This window comes from Hesperophylax consimilis, chromosome 3 (assembly GCF_061612785.1).
Source record: "Hesperophylax consimilis isolate HC1 chromosome 3, BYU_Hcon_1.0, whole genome shotgun sequence".
Taxonomy (NCBI): domain Eukaryota; kingdom Metazoa; phylum Arthropoda; class Insecta; order Trichoptera; family Limnephilidae; genus Hesperophylax; species Hesperophylax consimilis.
In genome coordinates, this window is record NC_142838.1 from 29,560,952 (window position 1) to 29,587,325 (window position 26,374).

At 33.9% G+C, this 26,374-nt stretch overlaps 1 protein-coding gene across 1 annotated transcript; it reads left to right on the top strand.

The window, feature by feature from the left end:
• T3dh (Type III alcohol dehydrogenase) lies at positions 1–26,341 on the top strand. Its single transcript, XM_089650215.1, has 8 exons — positions 1–330; positions 780–867; positions 1,083–1,291; positions 1,765–1,961; positions 4,219–4,532; positions 11,240–11,421; positions 13,566–13,839; positions 26,095–26,341. Exons 1-8 carry the CDS (start codon positions 278–280, stop codon positions 26,176–26,178), a joined length of 1,401 nt encoding a protein of 466 aa, XP_089506341.1. The 5' UTR covers positions 1–277; the 3' UTR covers positions 26,179–26,341.
• The last annotated feature ends 33 nt before the right edge of the window (positions 26,342–26,374 follow it).

The following is a 26,374-nucleotide window of genomic DNA, read 5'->3' on the forward strand; positions in this document are numbered from 1 at the left end:
CCTCCAACAAACATTAGATTATTACAAAGGAGAGGGAGGTGTTTGTAAATGTAAATCTGGTGCTGTATTCGCACTCTGTCTACAAAATTAAGTTAGAAACATACGACATTTCTGTCATACGAACGTTATTATATTATCATTTAATCAAGCAGTCATCACGAACTCTGAACTTTTTTAGTTCAATTCGCCAACGGGCAGCGGCCGAGTGAAGTTGTCAGTGACAGCCGGCCTCATCAAAGTTTTGTTCAACTTTTTGGATAATTTTGCGAACGGCAAAATGATTCCACGAAGGAGGATTCTGGATTTACTGCAGGTGGTGTCTAGCTCTTCGTAAGTTTATATTATTGTTATTTTCTTCATACGACTGTACAAAAATAGAATAATGTGACATTATTTACTCCGGTGATAAACGAAATAGAGGAAAGTAATTTTGCCAGATTTTTATTATTGGTTATGTTATGTAAATTCTCCGCTAGGTCGCGCTAATGTCAAAACTTATTTTTTACCCGGGAATTTCGAAATCGTATTTATCTACTAATTGCAATATTATATAATTTTTTTATTTATTTCGCCACAGTTTTCGCCAAAAGTTCTGAAGGGAGTATGTAAAATCATTTAACTCTTATTTATAACACAGTAGATTCAGTTTTCCAATGCTTCACAAACAATAAATCATTTTAAAACCCAGAAATTACTATTATTTTTTGTACTTTTCAATTTTGTTTCGTATCATGTAATTAGAGGGTGTCTGAAGTATTGAAGAATTGTTTTAATTTTAGATGTAAATGTCCTGCTCATGGAAACCCTGGCCACAGTCATGCAAGTAGTGTACCAAATCCCGTCCCATCTAAGGATTATGCATTTGAGGTAAATTTACCGTAATAAATTATCATACCGTAGTATTATTACCATTTTCATTACCAAAATGGTCTCACAATCATGACTCCTGTGGATTGCAGCAGTCTTCTGTCCGCTGAGGTAGTGCATGTAGTTTATTTCAGCTTGTAGACCAATATTAATGTGTTTTGATTGCTCAATACTATGTTTTCTGACTATGTGTATCACTGTAATCACATTTCCAGATGGCGTGTTCCACCATCCGCTACGGCATCGGAGTGACTCGCGAGGTCGGCATGGACATGGTGAACCTGAAGGCCAAGAAGGTGTGCGTCATGACGGATCCTCATCTGCTCAATCTGTCTCCTGTGAAGACCACCATCGATGCCCTCACCAAGAGCGGAGTCAACTTCGAGCTGTATGATAAAGTGCGGGTCGAACCAACAGAACAGAGGTAAAAGCATACCTATTTAAAATTTAAAAAATATAGTATTGTACACATCACTTTGTTTTAGGTTAAAGGCAACTACTTTCAGACTTATCTGTTCCTCTTAAGTTGAGATCCTCTGAACGGTTTTCGTAATAGGTTCAATGTCATAGTAAGTCAAAGGCCTGTAACATTGTATTCATTCTTTATGTATGGGTATATACATACTCTATTACATATTCAGTTCAGAGATCGAATCCAACAAAATGTATGCTTGCTGGACTCCAAACATCTTCGTAATGAATTTAAATTGTTATAACCTCAATACATAATCAATTATCTTATTGATTCCTTGTGCTGAGATGCACAAACTGCAATTGTTTGGTGACTTATTGCATTAATTGTGTAAATATAAAATCAATACACCATAAGCTAACCTAATCTTAGTTTCATCTCTAATTTCAATTATTACCTGATTTCAAAATGTGAATAATTTCCAGTATATTAGATGCTACTAAGTTTGCCAAGGAAGGCAAGTTTGACGCGTACATCGCAGTGGGAGGAGGGTCTGTGATGGACACTTGCAAGGCGGCCAACCTGTACGCTTCAGACCCTGAAGCAGAGTTCCTGGACTATGTGAATGCCCCCATCGGGAAAGGAAAGCCAGTCCTCGTCACCGTCAAGCCTCTCATCGCCAGTAAGACTTTAATTTGTTATTGTTATTATTATTATATACTTTTCTTATCACATTACACGTGATATCTAAAAATATATTTATCTGCTGCAGAACTTCGATATTATAATATCTTGTTTTAACCTTAGATTAATGTAATTATCTTTTAAGAGCACTCATCAATTTTTATCTTTATCTTTACTTTTTAGTTAAAAAACACATATTTATTTTTATTTAAGGTTTTATTCCACCAGGATTGGGTGGATATTGCAAACCCAATCTGCCATATTACACGATAATACATGGTGATATTATAAATAAGCAGAGATGTGCTTTATTTCAAATAAATCCATTTCAAATGGAAATGCGAAATGCAAAATGGGTATTTTCCATTTTGCATTTTAAATGCTTTTATAAAAACAATTTTGCATTTTGCGTTTTAAATGCTTTTCTCAATGCATTTTCCATTTTAAATGCTTTTTTGCAACATTCTACCTACTATCTCCTCTCATCTTTTTTTCATAAGCCCCAAATATCAGTCGGTCCTCAACCTCGCTAAAATATACAAAAAATACTGATTCAAATACTGAACATGGGGCCATGACGCTGTAATATTAAATGTTAGATAGCAGTTTCTACGTTTTTACGTTGGCAACATTAGTCTTGCGCAAATTTTTTGTGGTTTCATAATCTGTAGTCGTGATGTTTTTGGATTTACCATCATGTAATATGTTTGTTCTACATTGATGTCCATTATAAAATGACAAAATTGTTTAAAAATTCTATAATTATTTTGATTGTTTGACCTGAGAAACCATTTTGCATTCTCAATGCATTTGTAAAATAGGTATTTTGCATTTGAAATGCTTTTCTAAAAACCATTTTGCATTTTCAAATGGAAAAGTTTTGACCCATTTCCATTTTGCATTTCAAATGGTTTTGTGTACCCATTTTGCACATCTCTGTAAATAAGAATAAAAATTACATCAAAACAAAATAAAAATGGGACTATGCGTAATAATAATAAAGTCATCAATAATAATCAGGATGTATCATTTGCATCCATCGCTCATTGATACATTGGTTGAATTTCGTGTCCTACCCCTGAAGCTGGCTATATAGCGTGCTTCAGTGCACCCTCCCTTCGGTGAACATCGTAGGGTCACTGCACCATCTGAGTTGCTGTAGGCATTAATATACCACACCTATAACGATAATAACAAATTTAGGTATATTTTCTAAAAAAATCCTTATCAGTGTGTTGCTAACCATGGCTCTATAGCTGAATTACATTACTCAACTTACATAATTTAAATCCATATAAATAAAAACGTAAATGTTTTTTTGTTCAAAATCTTAAATAGTTCTTTACCGATTGCTTTGAAATTTTGACACAACATTGCACTAGAATAGGCGTGTGTTTTTATTTTATTATTTTTTTTATAGTGAATACCTCACAAGAGTCCCAACTGCTCCCGTCTGGAGCCAGTGAGACTATGGCATCCCCAATTGGGGGATGTTGTGAGGCTGAAAGTAAGTGGGGAAGGGAAAGAGGAAGGTGGGGAAGTACCTGGCTATTCAGATCTAGTCACTAAACACGGCTAAAGCCATTTGGAGCAACGTTTCAATTCTGAATGGTGGTCTTACACCAGGGCGATACTGGTAGTATCTTCCACTCTGGAACGTGCCGCAAATATACTATATATTATTTTAATTAATTAATTGTGAAATAACACAAATTAATCAAATAAAATTTATTTGCGCACGCCGGGTTCGAACCCGCGACCTTCGGAATGGCAGTCCAATGTGTTACCACTGGACTATGCCGGCCGTCAAATTTTTATAAACCTATATTATGTAGATGTGAACCTATTACAGTTTATTTTAATAATAAGTATTAAATTTTCTCTTCGATAATCTGGAACTGGGCAGGACATGCAGAAAAATTTAAAGATACATAGTTGACCACCAAAGAGACTTCTTTATAATACATCTGCAGAAGTCTCCTCCAGGACCTGCGCTTCTTCGAGTGTAGGGAAGCCTACATTTAGGTGACAGGATGGTGTGGAGGAGCACATTGCATCCTTAGACATAACGACAGCAGGAATGGAAACTTTTCCTGAAGGTGGACAGGACTCTCCAAGGGTTTTATTGCTGATAATGATGCCATATTTTCTTCACAATATTATATAAATCACAGTGTTTTAAAATAGCAAGATTCTGAAATGGTATGCAGTTTTTCTAGAAAATAATTTAATGGAGCATTCTCTACAATTTTCAGTTCCAACTACATCTGGAACCGGCAGTGAGACAACTGGAGTGAGCATCTTCGATTACGAGCCTCTTCACGCCAAGACCGGCATCGCTAACCGCGCCATCCGTCCCCACCTCGGAATTGTGGACCCTCTGCATACCCTGTCCCTGCCTGAGAGGGTGTGCTCCTACTCTGGCTTCGATGTGTTCTGCCACGCTCTGGAGAGCTTCACGGCCATCCCTTACACTGAGAGGGGACCTGCCCCAACTAACCCCATTCTGAGGCCCGCCTACCAAGGACAGAACCCCATCTCCGACGTTTGGGCTAGATACGCACTAAAGGTATGTAGATAACGTAACATACCATCGACGCTGCACCCCTCGAAGAGTTTATCTAGGTTACGTCACAGTACTGGGTTAACCTCCAGTTCTTTATGCCTAAAGATCCACACCATTCAATCCTTCATCCTGCACATTCAATTGAAGTCTCTTTGGTGATTAGCTTTCTTCCATTCTACTTGCTTGTCCTGCCCAACGGAGCCACCCATGCTTTATAAACCTCATTATTGATGACTCTTCAAACATTTATTGGCATAGCTCATGGTTGTATCTACTCCGTCAGCCGTCATTTTCTTAGATAGCTCTGAAAATTCGTCTTCCACTCAAGTAGATAATAGAATACAATGTCGGCTAGCACCAAGAAACATTGGAGCAACGCACTCCCAAAATTTCGGTCAATCTAAAAATACTAAATATCAATCACCGAAAATCAAAACAAAAAACAGTAATAAAAGTAATACTACAAAATTATTAAGATAAATTCAAAAGGCTGTTTCGTTCATTGTACCACGTGTCATAAGTCACGTGGTGCGAACGAACTCCATACGAGAAACATCTCCTGGCAACATCAATTATCTTTATGCGCAGAGCGTGAATGCTGACTCCGAAACCTGAACAGCGCTCTCCAATGCCTCTTAAACTCTTCGGCAAGATGGCGCCACTTTATATACATGACGGTAATAATTTTAGCAACCCACCCATTTTTGTGAGTTCAAGCGGCCACTGGTATCTCACATAATATTATTATTGTTACGTAAAAGTAACACGAGTTATTCTATTTATATTTCGCCGTTGCTAAAAAGTACCTTCAAATAAGATAAGAACTCATTATCTTTTAAGATATTAGTTTTATCTGCAAGTTGCCTTTTAGGCTCAATGCCAAATTTTCATCTATTTTGGTACTTGGTTGTATGATAATGTCACAAAATTTGGCGTTATGTCTCCTGAATTATATTATTGCAGTATTTTTATTATGCAAATAGTCTTGTAAACTTTATACTGCCTTTGTGGGAAAAAATATATATATAAACTAGACAGAGTTGCTGTGGCTCAGTATGTCTGTGCAGATAAACAAACAATAGCGCATTTTGTTTTACGTCCAACAGATGGCGCTATTAAAAAAAAAAAGTTTTTACCTGTCACAAGTCACATCTATATGATATAGATATATAAAAACATGTGCGTATTTGAATGCAACATTGTGTCAAAATTTCAAAACAGAACTTTCGGAGATTAAAGATTTTGAATAAACAATTTTTTTTATTTATATAGATAATTGTATATGCTTCTTTTCTTCTGATTAAAATTTAACTATGTAGGACCTAATGGCATTTCATAATAACATGTGACTCGAGCGGTAGAAGAATGAATCCAGGCATAATTCCAAAACTGCACTACCAAATCACATTAATCATTCATAAAGCTGGTTGTGATAGAATATTTATGAAAATTCACCTTCTTACTTACACCCATTTTTTTTTAATGAAATTTTAATTCTTAAAATAATTTTCAATTTTTCAAAGCCCACCAAAATTATTGAAATCTAGCGAGCCATGCGTGACGTTATACATAAGGCCAAGGAAATCAACAAATCCCAAAATAAATAGTTAAATAATTTTTTTTTTTTTTTTTTATTTGGAATTTTTTTTTATTTTTAATAATAAGTTTACATGGTACATAATTCATTTTACATCTTGGGTTTTTTTACTACTCTTCCATTGAAAGCATTTGCTTGTGTATGGAAGGGGAGTGTACATAAATGTTGTTGTTAGTTAGTACTTAGATAATTCATTGTACATAAATGTATGTTTGCTGTAGTATTTTTTTTTTGATAGTAGTGAAGGATAATATATTAATATAATAAATTTTAATAAAGAAAGAAAGTTATGGAAAACTAAGGATATTTTTGAGATTAATTAAGTGACAGTAGTTTTTTTTTTCAGAATATTTTTAAAGTGTCTCTTGACAGAGAGCAGTATTTGGGTTTTATCATTAATGCTTCTGATTTCTTCTGGTAGACGATTGAAAAAAGTTCTTCCCTGGTAAGTATAATGATGTTGTGCAAAAGACGTATTTAGTTTTGGGCATAGAAAAACATGTCTAAGTCGCGTTCTGTTTTCATTTAAAAATTGATATTTATCTTTTTCTTTTATAATTTGGATTAATGAGTTTTTAATATATAGGTCTTTAAATGTAGGTACTTGAAATTCTTCAAACAGGCGTTCTGTTGGGTAGTCAAAGGATTTTTTTAATATAATTTTAATAATTGTTCTTTGTATAATTTCAATTGGAAGAAGGTTACATTTATACGCGGATCCCCAACTAATAATAGCGTATTGTAAAGTGGATTGAACTAAGGCATAGTAAATTAAATATAGATTTTTTATCGACAGAAAGTTTCTAATTCTTAAAAATATATATATTAATTTTCTAATTTTTTTTACTACTTGACATATTTGTTCCTTCCATTTCAGATTTTTATCAATAATTACTCCTAGATATTTAATTTCATTTGTTGTTTTTAGTACTGTACAGTTTGATTTGCAATAGTTTTGGCTGTGAATTTTAGTATTATTATGTATGACAATGTTAAAATTTTTAGGAGTATCGTTTGTATGGATTGCAAATGGAATTACAAATGTCTTTTCATTATTAAGTGACAGTAAATTGGTGTCGAAAAAATTCTTGAGCGTGTTGATGTCTTCTGTGGCCTTTAATTCTACTTTTTCCCAAGTCTTATCACTTATTATTAATACTGTATCATCGGCGTATGACGTGATTTGACCATGTAAAGGTTGAAAAAAAATATCGTTTACATATATAGTAAATAGAATTGGTCCAAGCACTGTACCTTGGGGGATTCCAAAGCTTGTAATCTCTTGATCACTTTTAACACGATTGATTTTTACCACTTGAGGACGGTTTTTTAAGTAGTCGGTGATCCATTTGATCACGTTGCCTTTTATGCCGATATTATTCAATTTTTTTAATAGCATCTCATGGGATATGCTATCGAATGCCTTTCTAAGGTCAATAAATATACCCGCACATTTTTTACCTTTATCTAATGATTCGTGAATGTATGAAGTTACGTTAGCAATAGCATCTTGTGTGCTGAGTGATTTTATAAAGCCAAACTGGTTTTTGTGTAATATTTTATTATTATCTAGAAAATTTACCAATTGTTTTTTTACTATTTTTTCAAAGATCTTTCCTATATTAGAAATTAGACATATTGGGCGATAGTTCGTTGCTTGATGTGGATCTCCAGATTTGTAAATAGGTGAGATTATTGTGGTTTTGTAGTTCATTGGAAAAATTCCATTTGTTAAACTTAAGTTTATTAAATGAGTGATAGGTTTTATTATGTGAGGTTTCATAGTTTTTAACATGTGTGTCGTAATAGAATCAAAACCGGGAGACGAACCTCCTTTCATATTTTCTATTATTTTCGAGATTTCACATTCTGTTGTTGTTTCAAACATTGAAAGTATATTATGTTTCTGTATATTTTTATTTTTATGGTTTTCTTGGTTTGAAGGCTTATGGATATTTTTCGCAAGATTTTTCCCAACATTTGCAAAGAAGGAATTAAGTATGTTTGCACATTGTTTAGGCTGTATATTGGCATCTATAATTTTTTTATCATGTTCAATGTACTTAATGTTTTGTGTTTTTTTTTGTATTTTCTATGGCGAAATTAACAGTTTTCCACATTTGTTTATGGTTATTTTCTGAAGATAATATTTTATTTTTAAAATACTCTTCCTTACTTTTTTTAATATAAGATGTTAATTTATTTTTATATTTTTTATAGAAAATATATGCTTTTTCATCTTGGGGATTTTTTAAAGTTATTTTGTAAAGTTTTTCTTTATTTCTGATAGATATAATAAGCCCTTTGGTAATCCAAGGCTTTAAACATCTTAATTTTGATTTTATGTGTGTTGTTATCTCAGTTGTCGAATTTTTAATGTGTTGTGACATAATATTTTCGAAGTTAGTCGAACAAATTTCAGTATCATCACTGTTTAAAACATTATTCCAACTCTCCTTTTTTAATTTTTCAGAGAGAATAGTCATATCTATTGTTGATTTTTTGGTTATTAAATTATGTTTTTTATGTTTAATATTATTATTATACAGAAGTAAGCATGAGTGATGATCAGTTATGTTAGTTTTCCAAACAATTGATTTTATTTTGTGAAGATCTTTAATGTTTACATTTGTCCAAATGTGGTCTAAACAAGATGGAGTATGTTCTTTTATTTCCCTAGTATTTTTATTTATGCAAGATATAAAATTTTGTTCAGTCATACAATTGATGTATTCATTTTTGTTATTATTTTCTATTTTTTCATTAATATTAACGTTAAAATCTCCTACGACGAAGCAAAGTTTATTTTTTAATTTTAATAATATGTATTTGAGGTCATTAATAAATGTAATAATATTCGAGCCATGCGTTCTATAGATAGCTATTAGATGGTATATTGATTTGCCGAGTTTGAAATGTACTTCGATGCAGTTTACTAAGTGTATTGGATGTTCTATTATGTTAACAATACTAAATTTATTGCTTGCAAATATTATTATTCCCGAATTTTTATTGATGTCTAATTTGGTAGAAATATAGTTGTACTCAGGTAAGTGATAAGACGGTGACTCATCGTTTGTAAATGTTTCGGATAACACTATAAAGTCCGGTTTTTTAATTAAATTATTTATTTTTAGAATTAATTCATCTAAATTTTTTTGAGCGCTACGGATGTTTATGTGCATAATAATTATATCATTGATGTTTTTAGAAATAATTTTGTTACACGAATCGGTACATATACATTCATATTCTTGAATTTTAATATTTAACTCTAATTCGTTATTTGAGAAATCATCCATTTAATGCATTTTCGGTTGTATTTTACAAAATTATTTATAAGATTTTTATTCAATGTCGTAGTTAATTCTTTCTTTGGCTAATTTAAGCATGTAAGATCGGAACTTACATGTTTCGCTGTTTGTTCGGTGGTCTACTTCATTCATTTTACTGTTCAAGGAGTTTATTTCTTTCTTCTTGTTAGCTGAGTTGCAGTTAGCGCATTTGGGTGGCAGTTCCAGGGATTTACACTCGGAGATGGGATGATCTTCTGAACAGTGCTTGCATGTTGGTTTATTCATTCTATTGTAGCATTTTTGTGCTGTGTGTCCAAATCTTTGACAGTGGAAACATTGGGTAAGAGGACTGCAGTCTTCTACATAGATTCTCATGAATCCTAGATGAATTTTTTTTTTATTAATAAGATGTAGTCTCATTTCGGGATTTGTTTGTAGTATTAAGTTTTTGCTGTTAGTTTTTTTGTTTGTAATGATGGCCTTAACTTGTAATATTTCTTTGTCTTGGTATTTTTCACATATCATTTTGATGTCGTTGTTTTGTTCAATGATGTCTTCTAAGAATTCTTTTTCGGTATAGTCTTTGTCAAGACCTTTGAATATTACGCATGGATCCGTTTTCAGAAGTACCTCCGCTATTATGGTTTTGTCGACTTCATTTATCTTATCTTTTAATTTTTTTGCGTCTTCTTTTTCTGGGCATGTTATTATAAGGTTTTTTTTTGTTTTTTTAATTTCGCATACTCGAATTCCCAACTGTGAAATTTTAATCTTTTGTATTTTCTCTTTTATTTTTTCAGTGTCTTCTTCTTTTAAGCTTTTAATTATTATAGGAAATCGTTTTTCTTGCGTTTGTGATATTAAGTTTTTTACTGCAGAAGAGTATGAAAATGGGTATTTTTGTGCTTGGTTTTTTTCTTGAATATCACACTTTTCTTGTAATTTAGCTAATTCTATTGCCATGTGCGATATCATTTCCATGATGTTATTTATTTCTTTCATCATTTTTGATTTGGTTTCTTTGGTAAGTTTATTTTCTTCTATGATTGTATGTAGGTCACTTATGTTTTGTTTCGCCTTTGTTATGAAGGCATGCGGATCAACCGCTTCCTCCATTTTTCCAGGTTAAAAATATATTTTCCGTAAATTTATGTATTTATATAATTTGTCTTGGATTGAAGGTGTTATTTTATTTATTTACCGCTTACGGCGCTCACTCGCGTCCAACACCGTTGGAGGTTTGGGCGACACTGTAATAAATAGTAAGAATTCAAAAAGCATGAATAGTGAATATTTTTTTAAATAATTTGAATACCGCAGTGGTGACTGATTGTGTAAATCCAATGTGATTGTGCGAAATTGCAAACCAACCTGCGAGGAAGCAGTATAAGTTCTGTCAGAAACCACCAACCAATCAAATGGTGACTTATGGTTTTAATAATTTTTTATGACGTTTTATTAATTATGCATACCTAATTATGTATACATTGTTCGGAAACTTGTAGTACAAGCGGGAAACTGGTGAATCTAGATTGTTTAAAAGTTTTTTTATTGAAATAAGTTAAAAACAAAAAAGAAATCGAAATGCTCAAAAAAAAAATGTTTTTTTCGGTTCTCAATGTGATGTAGATTCACCAGTTTCCTGCTTATACCATGAATTTCCAGACACTGTGTATACTCAGAATCAGCGTTAGTTGACTTTTTTAAACCATAATAATTATCACTTGAGTTCCTTATCGCGCCAAAACCACAAAAAGTCAGAAAAATCAATTTAATTGGAAAGTTAAATATATAAATGCAATATGATGTTTTGCTAGGTGATCCAACAGTACTTTGAGCGTGCAGTTTACAATGCTGATGACTTGGAAGCTAGGTCCAGCATGCACTTGGCCTCCACCATGGCCGGAGTAGGGTTCGGAAATGCCGGAGTGCATCTATGCCACGGGCTGTCTTATGCCATCTCTGGAAATGTCAAGAAATTCCAGCCCAAAGGATACAGGTACACTTTTATTACATATTTTCTTGTAATATATGACGAAAGTGTAAAGATAGATGAAGTCAGGGGTGCCCGAAGAAGACACGGCATGCTCTAGTAAACCGAATACTTCAGTCGGGCCATATAAAGAATTAAAATTACAGAAGGATATGTATGACAGTCTCCATGGTCGAGGGGTGAGGCTCTTGACTAGTAATCCGGAGTTCGCAGGTGCAAATCCCGGCATGCGGAAGTAAATTTTATTTATTTAGTTAATTTGTGTTATTTCACAATTTATTCATTTAAATTAATATACGAGGCGTATCCAGAAAGTAAGTGTACTGAATTTTTGTAGGTTACAAATCTTTTTATTGAAACAAAAAAATTACATGGTTACCGTAGTACATATGTAAGCTATTTTTAGACATAGTCGCCATTCCTCTCAATGCAGGTGGTGAAGCGGGGTATCAATTTTTGATGGCTTCCTCGAAGAAGTTTCCCGCCAACCCCTTCGTCCACTTCTCCACCTCCTCGTCGGTTGAAAACCTTTTTCCACCCATGTACATCTTCAGGGAGGTAAAGAGATAATAATCTGAAGGTGCTAGGTTAAGGGAATGCGCGGAGTGGTTCAGGATATTCCATTTAAACGAAGCAAGCAGTTCCTTCGTGGCGTTGGCCGTGTGTGGTCTGGCATTGTCGTGCAGCAGGCTGACTCCCTTTGTCAGCATGCCTCTCCTCTTGTTATGAATCGCCTTCCGCAATTTTTTCAGGGTCTCATAGTATCTTGCAGAGTTGATGGTCTCCACTTGAGGCAGATATTCAATCAAAATTATGCCTTGACAGTCCCAAAACACGGATGCCACGATTTTCTTGGCTGAAATTGTGGTTTTGAACTTTTTGGTGGAGGGTGAAGAGGTGAGAACCGTTTTTAAACTCGCTATACCACTTGTACACACTCGTACAATTCATAGCTTTATCACCATATATGCAGTTTTAACCTCATTATAAACCTCAAATGGAGGTTTTTCCTTCCAAATGAGATAACGGATGACGCTGCGTATTTCGCATTTGGCGGGAGATTGGATTGAAATTTTTCACGAAACGTGTTGTCGCGTTGACACTTCTCAACGTACTGACCTTGAACAGGTCTCGTTGCGGAGGGGAAGAGTCAGGCTACACGTAAGTGTAGCCAACATATCGAAAATAAAATTCATTCGGTCGTGAGAGCCTCAGTACACTTACTTTCTGGATATGCCTCGTATATTATACTTGTAGCACAATCCAAGATACTCTTTATTATATCGAATATACTCTCAGTATCGCCCTGGTGTAACACCATAATTCAGAATTGGAATGTTGCTTTTAATAGCTTTAGTCGTGTTTGGTGACCAGATCTGAATAGCCAGAACTTCCCCACTTTCCTTTTCCCCATCTCCTTCCCCTCCCCACTACATTCAGCCCTGTTTTACCGAGATAGACGTCTTAACCTCTCGACCATTGGGATCAATTTATTAAACGTCATATTTGTCAATCTCATACTTCAAATTCATAATTAAACAATATTATTAATATTAATAATTATTAGTATTATCTTCTTCTTATTATATATTACATTAATGGGTTATAAGTTAAAAGAATAAGTTGTTCCTGAATTTTCATTTAGTTTAGTTTATATTCACTTCTATAAATCTTATAAGTCAATAGGTATCGGATAAAAAATAGTAAAAATCGGATATGTTTATCCGAGACACTATCTAGGTTACAAACCAATTTCATTAGAAACTTTGTAAAATTAACTAACTAACTAACAATCACCCCGTTTCTCCGCAGGGGTGTGCAGGGAGAACAGACCGCCAAACAACTCCGTCTTGGCACACACTCCTTTCCTCATTCACATTCATACATCGTCTTCTATTATTCTGACTCTTGACATGGCCCGATTCAAGTATCTGATTCACTTGATCGTGCCGTGTCTTCCTCAGGCATCCCCGACTTCTGCTACCATTCACATTTGCGTCATATATTCTCCTTACACTCCTTTCCTCGCTCATTCGCTCTACATGCCCAAACCATTTAAAAAGGGTAGCTGACAAAAAAAAGGGAAACATTAGTTGCAAGATAGGCCCCTGTGATTCTAAACCCCCAATATTAAAATGTTTAATTTCCAGTGATGACCACCCAATCATTCCCCACGGACTATCAGTTGTGATGTCAGCCCCCGCCGTGTTCGCCTTCACGGGGTCCGCCTGTCCCGAGCGGCATCTGGAGGCAGCTGGCCTGCTGGGAGCAGACATCAGCAATGCCAAGAATGCTGATGCTGGAGCCATCCTGGCCGACGTAGTTCGCAAATACATGAACATCATGAAGGTTGAGAATGGACTCAATGAACTGGGATATACCAAGGCTGATATTCCCAATCTTGTCAAGGGAACCCTTCCTCAAGTAAGTGTTCCAAATAAAGCTATTACTGAAGTTACAATAATCATTTTTATTTTTTCAGTCTCCATAAAACAGTTGCACACCAATTTACAGTTTTCGTGCTTAAGGTGAAACGGAAGTGACAATGATCATACAATCTGTTTGCACGCCCCACTCGAAAACTACCGATATTATTTTATTTAATTCAGTGTTGAAAAATAATACTAAAAATGAGATTGGCGCAAATACCTAATTCATTGTTATATCACTTATAATAATCAATTAATTACATTAGCAAAAGTATTTATTGTTGATCCCATTTATGTTGATGTTAGTGACACTGGTAGCTGAAACACGCACTTTGCAATATAGGTAGGTACTCCCGACTTACATTAGGATGAGACATTATGTATGTTAAAGTAGTTAAATATGTTTGTAGTAAAAGGGTCAAAAGATTGCATGAAATGGTTTGTGATAGATAAAATATTCGTTTTGCTTTTTTATAAATGTTCGATTATTGTTATACTATTTATTATTATCAATAAAATTCAGAGATCGAGCTAGGTACCTACTCAAATATCTGTCTGCCGCCTTCCATGTGCAGCCAGGGGTTCGAATTGACCACAAGAAATCGATAATAATAATATAATTTTGTACAGCGCAGTTTTGTGTTATTCTAAAACAATGAGTCATGCACTTAGGTAGTTATGAAATTTTTCACAAAAATTTGCTAGGTAGTATAACAATTATCTAATTTATTATTTACCAAGTGTCTAACCATCGTGCCGTGCTCCTTTTCCTGGGAACTCCTGCTAAGTCATCAAATGTAATGAACCACTTGGGGTGACCTATGGCAGAGGTGTTGGTTATCTAATAAATGGTTCAAAGGACCCAAAACAATATACCCCAATTGGGGCTGCCATAGTCTCACTGGTTCCAGACGGTTATATCTTATGTACAGGCGCAAACCTATAATTCATCTCAATATTAAAAAGCATAACATGTTAGTTATTTATTCAACAATATTGAAAATAATGTCATCTACCGGTGTGAAGTTTCTAAACATATTTTAAGAATACCCTTAAGAAGTTTTCACTTTTCGGTCTCTTGAACATTGGAATTTAAAAAATAGTTCAATTTATACAACATATAATAGTTTTCCCAAATAAGCTATTTTTTTTCTCGTCCCCTAGAAAACCTTACATTGTCGTCGTTCAGGAAAAAGTCATTAACCCATATGCACAAGTTTTGAGATATCTAAATTTGAATTTTGTATAGTAAATATATTTGAATGCTTTGAATTTTTTCATTATTATGTGGGGAGAAAAACTTCGAAATTTCAATGTAACATGTTTCAGCTTTCAAATTTGCATTATCTAAAATGTATAAGTTGTGGTTTGGTGAATTTTTCCTGAACAGTATTAAAATATCTTATCCACTGGAGCGCCAAGCATTTACAAAAAAAGGATCTTACCAAAAACCTTTGATTTTTTTTTTCATATTGACATTTTTCAGTTGTAATACGCAATAAAAATTATTCTTGCTTATGAATCACTCTAACTGAATTAATATTAAAAACTGCACAGATTACGAAATTCTTCCGAAAATAGCAATTCTCTGACAAGTAAAAACTAAACTTCACTTTCACACCTTATTTTTAATACCAGGACTTTGAAATAACTTTAAATAAGCAGAGAATAAGGAATTTGAGTCCAATTTTTTTTTCACTATCACATTCAAAATTAAATACCAGTGTTTAAATTTCAGTATTATAGTTAATTAATTCCACAAGTTTGAATATTATTAAACCCGCCAAAACGACCGCAACCCGAGCGGTAAGAGAGGGGTGCGCGACCATGCTCTGAATGATACCCGTCGTTAGGGTATTTTGTATGGACATTTTTTTTATTCTTCAATAAGGAATTCCAGTTCATTTTTTTATCAATATTTCTAATAATACTTCTTACTAAATTAAGTGTTTTTTTTTTCTTAAATATAAAAATTTCATATTGAAATTCATTTTTAAGGTTAGAATTTGTTAATCCTGCCAAAACATCGCCAGACAAAGCTGTACACAATAGCACACATTGAGGTCTACACGGTATTATCGATATACCTACGTAGTTGACAGTCGAACATCGTCGTATACTCGCCAGCGGGGTGTATATGAATTGCAATTGCTTTTACGTAAATTTGAAATGATTTCCTACCATAGACATATGAATATTAGTAGACCTGCCCTCAGAACTAGTAATCTTTACGCGTAAAAGGAAACTAGAAGGATGGAGCAATCCAACCTTCTATGGAAAGGAATTAGAACCCTCTGACACGGTTAAGTACCTCGGAGTCATCATAGATGCCAAACTGAGCTGGAAAAACCAGGTGGAAACTGTAGGCAGAAAGGCCTGTGCTCTGATGTGGGCAACTAGGCGAATCTGCGGCAGAACGTGGGGTCTCAAACCTAAAATGATGCAATGGCTTTACACAGCCGTTGTAAAACCAAGGATCATGCACGCAACCCTGGTCTGGTGGAGGAGAACAACACTGAAAACAGTGATGGTCACACTCAATCACATACAGGGACTTGCATGCAGAAGCATCACAGGAGCCATGAGAACCACTCCAATACTAGCCATGGGAGTGCTGCTGAACCTACCCCCACTAAACATAGAAATAGAGGGGGCGGCGATGGCGGCAGCCTACAGGTTACATTGCAATGGCCAATGGAGAGGAGAGTTGCCCAGAAACAGTCACACGGAGATAGGAATAAGACTGAGGGCAATTAGTCCGACGGCTGGGATGAAGCAGGACGGCAAACAAGCCGAATACTTCTTCGGACAGCTGTTTAAAGTGACGTACCCCACAAGGGAGGAATGGGACACGGTCCCAGGTCCAAACTCCAAACAGGAACTAATCTGGTTCACAGACGGGTCCAAGATGGAGGAAGGAACAGGGGCCGGGGTCTGTCTACAGGGATCTAAGAGGGAACTCAGTATACCTCTAGGAATGCACTGCACTGTGTTTCAAGCTGAGATGAAAGCCATCTTAGTCTGCGCACAGGAGAATATGAGTATCGGGTACAGAAATAAGAACATAAACATATGTTCTGATAGCCAGGCGGCCTTAATGGCACTGGAAAGTAACCGATGCGACTCCAGACTGGTGATGGAATGCAGGACTATCCTAATAGAACTGGCGACCATCAATAAAGTAACCCTGCTCTGGGTACCAGGACATAAAGGTATTGAGGGCAACGAGCGGGCTGACGAACTAGCAAGGAAAGGGGCGAAAGCACCACTTGTGGGATCTGAGCCGGCCGTAGGAGTAGCAGCTTGCCACACCAAACTACATATCAAGAGGTGGGTCAAATCCCAACACTGGAAGGAATGGAAGAAGGCACCCGGAATGAGGCAATCTAAAGTACTCATAAACGGACCGGACCCTAACCGAACCAGGCAACTACTCGATATGGACAGAAACTCACTGAGGGAACTGGTAGGACTATTAACGGGACACTGCCATCTCAGGAGACACATGCAACTGTTGGGAGTGGAAAACACCAACATCTGTAGGAAATGTGAAGAGGAGGAAGAGACTCCAATTCACCTATGGTGCCAATGCCCCGCTCTGCTGGGAATAAGGCTCAGATACCTGGGAAGACACAGTGTGGAACCAGAAGACATCGCCACATATCCAATGACAGCCCTGGTGAACTTCATAAAAGGGACCGGGTTACTGGCAAGGGAATGAGGTAAAATGGGAGATAGTACAATGGGCCTATGGCCTAAGTGCTCGCGGGGAACGTAAGTAAACCGCCTCCGACTATTAAAAAAAAAAAAAAAAAAAAAAAAAAAAAGACCTGCCCTCAGTGATTAAAAGCGTATTATCCCCACTCCCCATACCGGTTCCATTGGAGCCGGCTGTGCTCGCGTATGGCCTCAAGTGAAATTTGAAAACGTGACGTCATCATTCTTGTGCGAACTATGGTCGAGGCATCATCAGTTCATTTTACGAAATAACACGGCAAAATGTTGACTTATGCTATGAAAACTTGTAAAAATAGATGTGAAAAAGAGAATAAACCCAATTGTCGTATTACATTCCATATATAAGCATTATTTTACTTTATTTTAAGCATATTCACATTGTATAATATGGATCAGTTGTAGAAACATAATATACTATCACATCGAGAAACGTCTGGACGCCAAACACAAAGCTGGTTGGTTGCTGGGAAGTAAATTATGAACATTTATAAAAGTGTCTTAACTAAATACTTAAATGAAATATTCGACTCTGAAAATAGAACCGAATTTGGACTTCGCAAATTTGTTCATAACGTGGCGAGTAATTTGCGCTCCCATGTAAAAATGTCTATTCATTCAAAAGCAGATTTTACTTTTAAGAAGTAAATGGTGATATTATAATGCGAGATGCCTATTTACTGTCAGATTGATTTATTGACGAATCACAGTCAGCTTCACTCCCTTCGTTCTTCAACAGTTGATTTTACCCCTCGCCATTATCTTCTCGTCTATTAATTCCTATGTCTGTGGTTCCTACTTATTAATTTTTACAAAAAAGTTAATTTTGGGATATAAGTGATTTTGGTAGTGGTCGCGCTTGGCTCTCCTGTCATTTAATTATTTTTACCGCTTTTAATTTTAAAAAAAACTTATAAAATGTCAGGAGATATAACTATTATTGTATCACACCGATGTGTAAAAAAATACATACAATATATAAATATATTACGAAGCAATTTATCGCCGTTTTAAGTTCCGTTTCTTAGAAAATGGTAGATGCCATCTTGAGAAGATGAGCGATCCGTTTTATATTAATATGTTTTAAAATAGTTGTATTAATGGACTTTCTTATGTAGATCACAGTCACCTAATTTAAGAAAAAACAATCGATAAAACTAAAAGACAATCACAAATCATCTCAGAAACTAAGATCAACATACAAAACTACACAAGACAAAACTGTATAGGTACCTATCCCTTTAAGTGTTTGCTTTACTTCATTTTCTACTTATAACATTTAATATCTACTTGCTTCCTAATCTGTAACCATAAAAAAGATTGTAAATTGAACTTTTTTTTTTTTTTTTTTTTTTTTTTTTATTTAAAGAAAGCAAGACAAAAAATACATATTACAGTAAATAATAAAAATAAAAATACAGAAAAAAATAGAAAAGTTCCAATAAACTACTTTTCAGTAGTTTGTCGATGGCAACTTTTCACATAAAAAATATTTAAAAAAGATAAAAACTTATTTTACTTAATGACAACAGTGATAACAATAAAAATAACAATTTGTTTTAAAAATATAAAAACATATACACAACAGTGATAGTATCTACCTATAGTTTGTATTAGACTCTAATACAAACTATTTCTTTCAGCGAGCCAATTTTTCAACATAATATTTGTTTTTACATTTGTACATTTTTTTATTTCAGCAGGTAACATATTTAAGCACCTAGGTATCATGTAGTCCAGTGTTCTTTGTCCATATTTGTTTAAATGCTTAGGTACAATTAGTCCTTCATTTAACGTAAAACGAGTATTGTAAGTGTGGTCCAGTCTATTTATGTATATAGGGCTATTCATATGCTGAAATATAATTTTATACCACATAATTGATCTTACTGATAAAATTTTAAGATTCTGATAAAGGTATGGAACATTATGCCTTTGTTCGTATAAACTTTTATGAGCTAATAATTTAACTAGTGAATTTTGAACTGATTGAACATGGTTTATATTTGTTTTACATGAAAGCCCCCAAGCTGTGATTCCATACCTTATAATAGATTCAGCTAGTGATAAATAAATTATTCTAAGTGTACGTATTGGAACATAGAATTTTAATTTATATAATCTATTAACAATAGATCTCAGACGTTCACATACTTTATTTATTTGTAAGTCCCATTTGAAAAAACAATCAATAATAATACCTAAATATACATACTCTGTGACCAGCTCAATATTTTCACATGTACATATTGCAGGAATACCAACATGTAAGCAATTTGAAGTGTGTGTCTTTATTTCAGGTGTAATAATATTTGCCTTAGCATTGGGTGATCTAATATGTATCAATTTAGTTTTTTTGGCATTTATAATTAAACCAGAGTCGTGAGACCATTTCAAAAGTTCAATGTAATCTTTTTGTAATAGTTCAATACATAATTGCAAATCACTGCGAGAAATCACCAATGCAGTATCGTCCGCATATACAAAGTGTTTTACATGTTTAAAAATGTACTTAATAAAAGATACATAAATAATATATAAAATTGGTCCCAATATGGAACCTTGAGGAACGCCTGCTAATATTTTCCTTTGTTTACTTAAGGTGTTCAAAAGTTTTATTTTCATGCATCGGTTGTTCAAGTAATTTTCAAAGAGTTTTAGAAGTTTCCCTCTTATTCCTATGATTTCTAATATTTTCAATAATTTTTTATGATCAATAGTGTCAAATGCCTTGGAATAATCTATAAATAAGACTAATACATGATTTTTACTATTTAATTCATTATTTATTAGGCTGGAAAACTTCTGAATTAGCATTTCAGTGCCCTTTTTTTTCTGGAAGCCGTATTGATTTGTATCAATAATAGAAAAATCTTCTAAATATTTAATCAATTTCAGCTGAATGTATTTTTCAAGGATTTTTTCGAGTGATGGCAAAATACTAATCGGTCTATAATTACCCAATACAGTGTGATCACCGCCTTTGTAAATGGGTCGGATGATACTACATTTTAAGTCATCTGGAATTTTTGCCTCAAATAAGATTCTATTAACAAAATGGGTTATAATTGGACCTAAGGTAGATATGTGTTTTTTAATATCGCTCATTCTGATATTATCAATTCCAGGAGAAGAGTTTTTAAGTTGTCTGACAATGCTTTCTATATCAGAAATTTTGGCCCTTGGTAGGTACATAGTTTGAGGCATCTCCTCTGGTTCAAACCCAGTTGTCCTGTAATTACATTTATGTAACATATTGCAAACACTATCAGAGAAATAATTAACAAAATCATTATTTACATTTTCTTTGGTCTGATCTTTCATCAAATATTTGGAGGCAACTTGGTCACAATTATTTTTACATTTCTTTCCTAAAATTTGATTACACTCGTCCCATGTTTTTTTTGAATCTTGAAAAAGATTTTTGAATTTATCATTATAGTATGTGGTTTTTAATTTAAGTAACAATTTATTTAAAACATTTCGGTAACACTTATATTCTTTTTCATAGTATTTGTTTGTTGGAGCATTTTTCCAACGTTTATATAAATAATCTCTTTTTTTAATTTTATATAGTGCATCCGTAGATATCCAGTCATTTATGGCATGAGGTCTGCTTTTAGATTTTTTGCTAATTTCAATCGTGCTGTTTTTGTACAAGTCATCAAAATAATTTTTAATTTTTAAATATATAACAGAACATTCGGTTTCTTTTAGAAGCGATTTCCAATCATAATTACAAATATTTTTATCGATCAGTTTTTGCGAAAGAATTTTCACGTTATTAGAATCAGAAGATTTGAAATGATCTATTGAGTTATAGTGTATACTAACAGCCGTTGTATTGTGGTCTGCGATGTTATAGTCACACACGCACGCAGATATTGTACTGGATAATCCAGCTGGTAGCTTTCCACTTAAACGCACATAAAAATGATCGATACATGAGCGGTTTATTTTCTGAAGAACTATTACTTCCCTAGTAGCGACATCTATACATTTTTTTAAATAGTTATTAGTAAGGATATTTTCATAATTTATTATGATAGCATCATTTTTATTTAATAAATTTAAATTTATATCGCCGAAAAATATAACACTTTCATTTGATTTAATATTGTTATCAAACACAGAGGATATTTCTGACAAGAATGCTTGCTTATTTAAATTCGGAGGTCGGTATATTGCTAAGACATTTAAAGTGCTGTTATTTGGAAGTGTCAATATTCCAAAAACATTCTCAAAATATTTTGTGTCCAGAACTATTTGCGAGAAGGAGAGGTTATTCTTTACATATAACAGAATTCCTCCACCGGATTTATGGCTTCTACAATAGTGATACGAATTGTATCCGGGAATATCATACAGATTAACAAGTTCCGAACGAATTGCAATTTCGCAAAGCATGAGTATATCAATTTGATTTAAACAGTCTTTAAAATAAACATGAAATAGGTCCCAATACTTACATATTGATCTAATGTTTAGTTCCACAAAATTAAGTTTACTCGTTTTACATTTAACTGTATCTTGTTTTTGAAACCATTCATGCAGGTTATTTACCTTACAAAAATTAATATCATTTTCATCATCTATGTAACTAAAAGACATAATGTTTGTGAAGAAAGTACTTAATAACTAAAATATTTTTTTTCATAAGTATTTGTATCTCATGTCGGTACAAGCCATTGTTATAACTAATTGTCAAAACTGAATTTGATTTTGATGACAAACTATAAATTAGTAGCATATGTACACGGATAATATCAAGGTTGACTTGAAATAGTTTTGGTGACAATATTGAACAACTTAGCATTATATTACTAATGATAATATTATAAAGATGATACATACTATGTAGTATATTAATTTTGTTTTGTATAAATAATATTTTACAAACATTAACACTTTGAGAGTAGGCTAATATTTTAATGCTTTGTTTTTGTCTTAAAATTTTACAGAAATAGATAATTAAATATTTGTTGGATATTTCTGATAAATCGTTAGCTCTTCGATGGCAGATTAATAATATTAAAATGTTTCTCAATTGTTTTAAAGTTTTAATATTTATAGCTAAATTGTGTGAAATGTCAGAAAACAAGCGTATTTGAAACAAAAAAATAAATTTTGGTATTGAGTTTTTAGTATTGTTAAGAATTTTAAAGTTAGTTATTAAGAATGTTAAAGTAAGTACATACCTATTCATAATTTATACGCCCTTGGGCAATAGTCATCATTTTTTTTTAAATACGTACAATTTTTGCTATTTGCTTTATGATTTGTATCGTTTGTTGACTTATAAGTGTTGTTTTGGAAATCACAATTTTTGCATTTTTCTTCTTTGTTTTTATTGGGACAGTCTTTCCAAGGATGATCCATGGCGCAGTGCAGGCACGAAGCATTCTTGTCCTTATTAAAGCAGTTGACGGCTGAATGACCAAATCTCAGGCAATGGAAGCATTGCATTATTGGATTAGCATCCTCCACCCGCACTCTGTGGTATCCAATATTAATTTTCTCTTTAGATATGAGATATTTCCTAAGTTTTCCACTTGTTTCAATAATATAATTTGTAAGATTATTTTGTCCTTTTGGTTTAAGCATTTTAACTAATTTTACTGAGTTTTTTGGATTTTCATCCATGATGATTTTAATTCCATCATTTTGGGTTTTTAATGATTCTATTATTTCTTCTTCTGATAGGTCGATAGGTAGATTTCTGATGAATAGTTTGGGATTTTTTTTTTCTAATTCTTTCGCGATCATATTATTTTTGAAGACCATATTTATTTGTTCTGTTAGTTTTTTTGCGTGATCCTTATTGGGGCAAGAGATGATTAGTTTCTTATTTGATGCTTTTTGCACTCCATTTACTGCAATCCCCAAATGCGAAGTTTTAATTTTTTTAACTATCATGTCTCGAATATCATCAGATGTTGTATTAGTATTTTCACTTGCAATTATTAATGAGTATTTGGCCTCTGGTATAGGTATTGAGAGGGTTGACTTGTTGTATGTTGTATTAATTGATTCATTTTTTTCCTTTAAATAATTTTCAATTTTTTCTGAATGTTTTTCTTCATTTAATATAAGTTTATTTTGTAGCTCAATTATTTTTTCTTGTAGTTGAAGTTTTTCCTTGCACCATATTTCCTCTAGCTGGTGTATATCTTGTTCTATGTTACTCCTTTGTTTTGCCTCTTTGACAGATGAGCATTTTCCTATTTCAATTTTAATTGAGTCAATTAATGATTGGACACTTCGGTCCATAATGAGTTATTTTTTTTGCGGGCTGTCTGGCGACGCAGCCAGCCTGCTTTATTTTTGCAACAACAATATGTTAAACTGGGTATCACTGTGATTTGTGGTTACTGAGTTTATCGAAATTTCTGAAACGTGCGAGCTGCACGGCGACAGAAACTAGACTTAACTGGTTTATTCATATATTCAATACATATATTAAATGTAAATTCAATTCACATAACTGTATGTTTCCTAAATAAACTCAAATAAAAAAAACAGAGATGTTAAATTGTTACATTGTACAAACTTAAAACAGAGTACATTTGACAACAGATTTCATTCAACTAATCGTGGGGCGTTTATAGCTTTTAAATCTGTTTCAAGAACGATTTATTAAAGTTAAAATGTAGAAATATATATATGTACATTCAGAATCGGTGTTTTTTGATCTACATGAACATATCTTTCAAAAGTCGAAATATTTTTTACTCAAATTCCTTATTCAATAATGAACACATTGATATATAGGGTGTCTGGGTGTATTTTTATTATTTTTAAGTATTTTTCCATAGAAGAATATTTATTGTTACCTTACCAAAAATTATACTTTTTTTACCTGAAAACTATCTTAAAACGATTCGAAATTTTTTTTTATCTCATGTTAGAATCACCTTCTGAAGTTAGTATATGTTACCCTCAGACCCCTTGTATAATATATAACAGAATTTTCCTAAAATAAACAACCCTGAGATGTTCAAAAGCAATCATGACACAGTCGTTGACGTTTCTACTGTTGGCTAATTTCATTGGAAATGTTTGCTGCTGTACTGGACGGGAGTCCGCACAAGACTGTAGATTTAGGCGCCGGGTCCAAACCGTGTCTTCAACCGATGAGAATGCTCCTTTACGGCCGATGATGATGATGATAGTAGTATATTTGATGAAATCTGCCTCCCGCACCCAGGCTTGGTGAATAGTGGGCACTGGGTGTGCTGTCGTCTCTGCTCGCTTCTGGTGTTGGCGGTTTTCCAGAGGAGGGCCGGCTTGTCTTGAAGAGGTAACACCAGAAGATCTTGGAGCAGAAGACTTGGCGAGGTGAGGCAGATGTTGGGCAGGAGTCACTTGTAGATAATAAAACGCTTGGTTTCGGTGGTAAAGATGAACAAGTAAAATATAAACATTTGCAATATTTAAAAATTGATTTTTCCTAGTAAATTTTACATAGAAAAAATGCTGGACATCGATCCACGCGGCAGGTAAGCCGGCGACGCGGTATCGATGCCGTTCGTAGACAAAGTTTTTCAAGCGGCCGGGAACAAAATGGCCAGTGGCGGGGAGTGGTGATTTTGCCAGTGGCGTGGGGTAGGCACATTTTATAAAAGTAAAACAATTTTTATGAAATTAAATAATGTGGTCAACTACGTCCGTTACAGCTGCCATCTATTGATTATTGGAGAAAACATTTTTTCAGCTTGTAACTTGCCAACATTCGGGCCGTGGGAAGGTTCAAATATATTTTAATTAATTTTGAAAAGTAGGTGTCTAATTATGGGCGCCTGGCCTGTGTGAAAGCTATCTACCCACTTTGTGGGCGCCTACTGCTTCAGTGGTTTTCATCCTGTAAAATGTGTTACTAGTCTATATTTACCCCCCACCCTTACGTACAGTCACATCGATGAACAAGATAATACAGCCCAAGCTGCCGAAATTAAATTTTCGAACCAAATGAGATCAAATGAGAAGCTCGACAATCTAAGATGTTTTTAGCATCAATCCCCCGTTACTCTTCATACAAAATTCGCAGATGGGGTGGCTTGGAGATTTACTTGGGACATCAATTCCAAAGGGAAGTCATCCAGTTAATCCTGACCCAGACAAAGTTTAAAGAGAAAAAGATAATTTTGGTGATGGTGTTAAATGAAATCAAAAGATTGCGCCAAGTAGCACAAAATGTACTTCTGATTCTTCAGTTGTCTTTGGAAGACCGTGTAAACTAAAATGAAATCATGACAGATGAACTAATTAAGAAGTTTGTCAAAAAGTTAAAGATAGATTTTATATTTTTTCTGGCTGTGTCCGAATGGAATAAAATATTGGACTTGTACTTAGAATGATGGTCTGCAGACACATCAGTGAGAATGAATTGATTACTTCTCAATTTCATGAAGCAAATGCAGAGATTGTATTTGTACAGGCAATAGTTTCCGATTTTCTCCAACTGATTCACAAAGTAAAATTAATTGTACTTAATAATGTGTTTGTTTAATTCCAGCATCGCATCACCAAGTTGGCTCCGAGGGAACAATCGGAAGAGGACTTGGCCCTGCTGTTTGAAAAGTCAATGACTGTCTTCTAAACCTTTTACATCCACTACTAACTCTACTCCTACTCTACTCTACTACTAACTCTACTCCTTGAAGTGCCTTCGAATCTTTTAAACTATGTACCATGTACCATACTAGAAATTGCAGCAATATTTTAAAGTAAAACAAATAAATAAATTGAATATTACAAATAAACACACTACTTTTATTATCCGGCTTCTCAAAAAA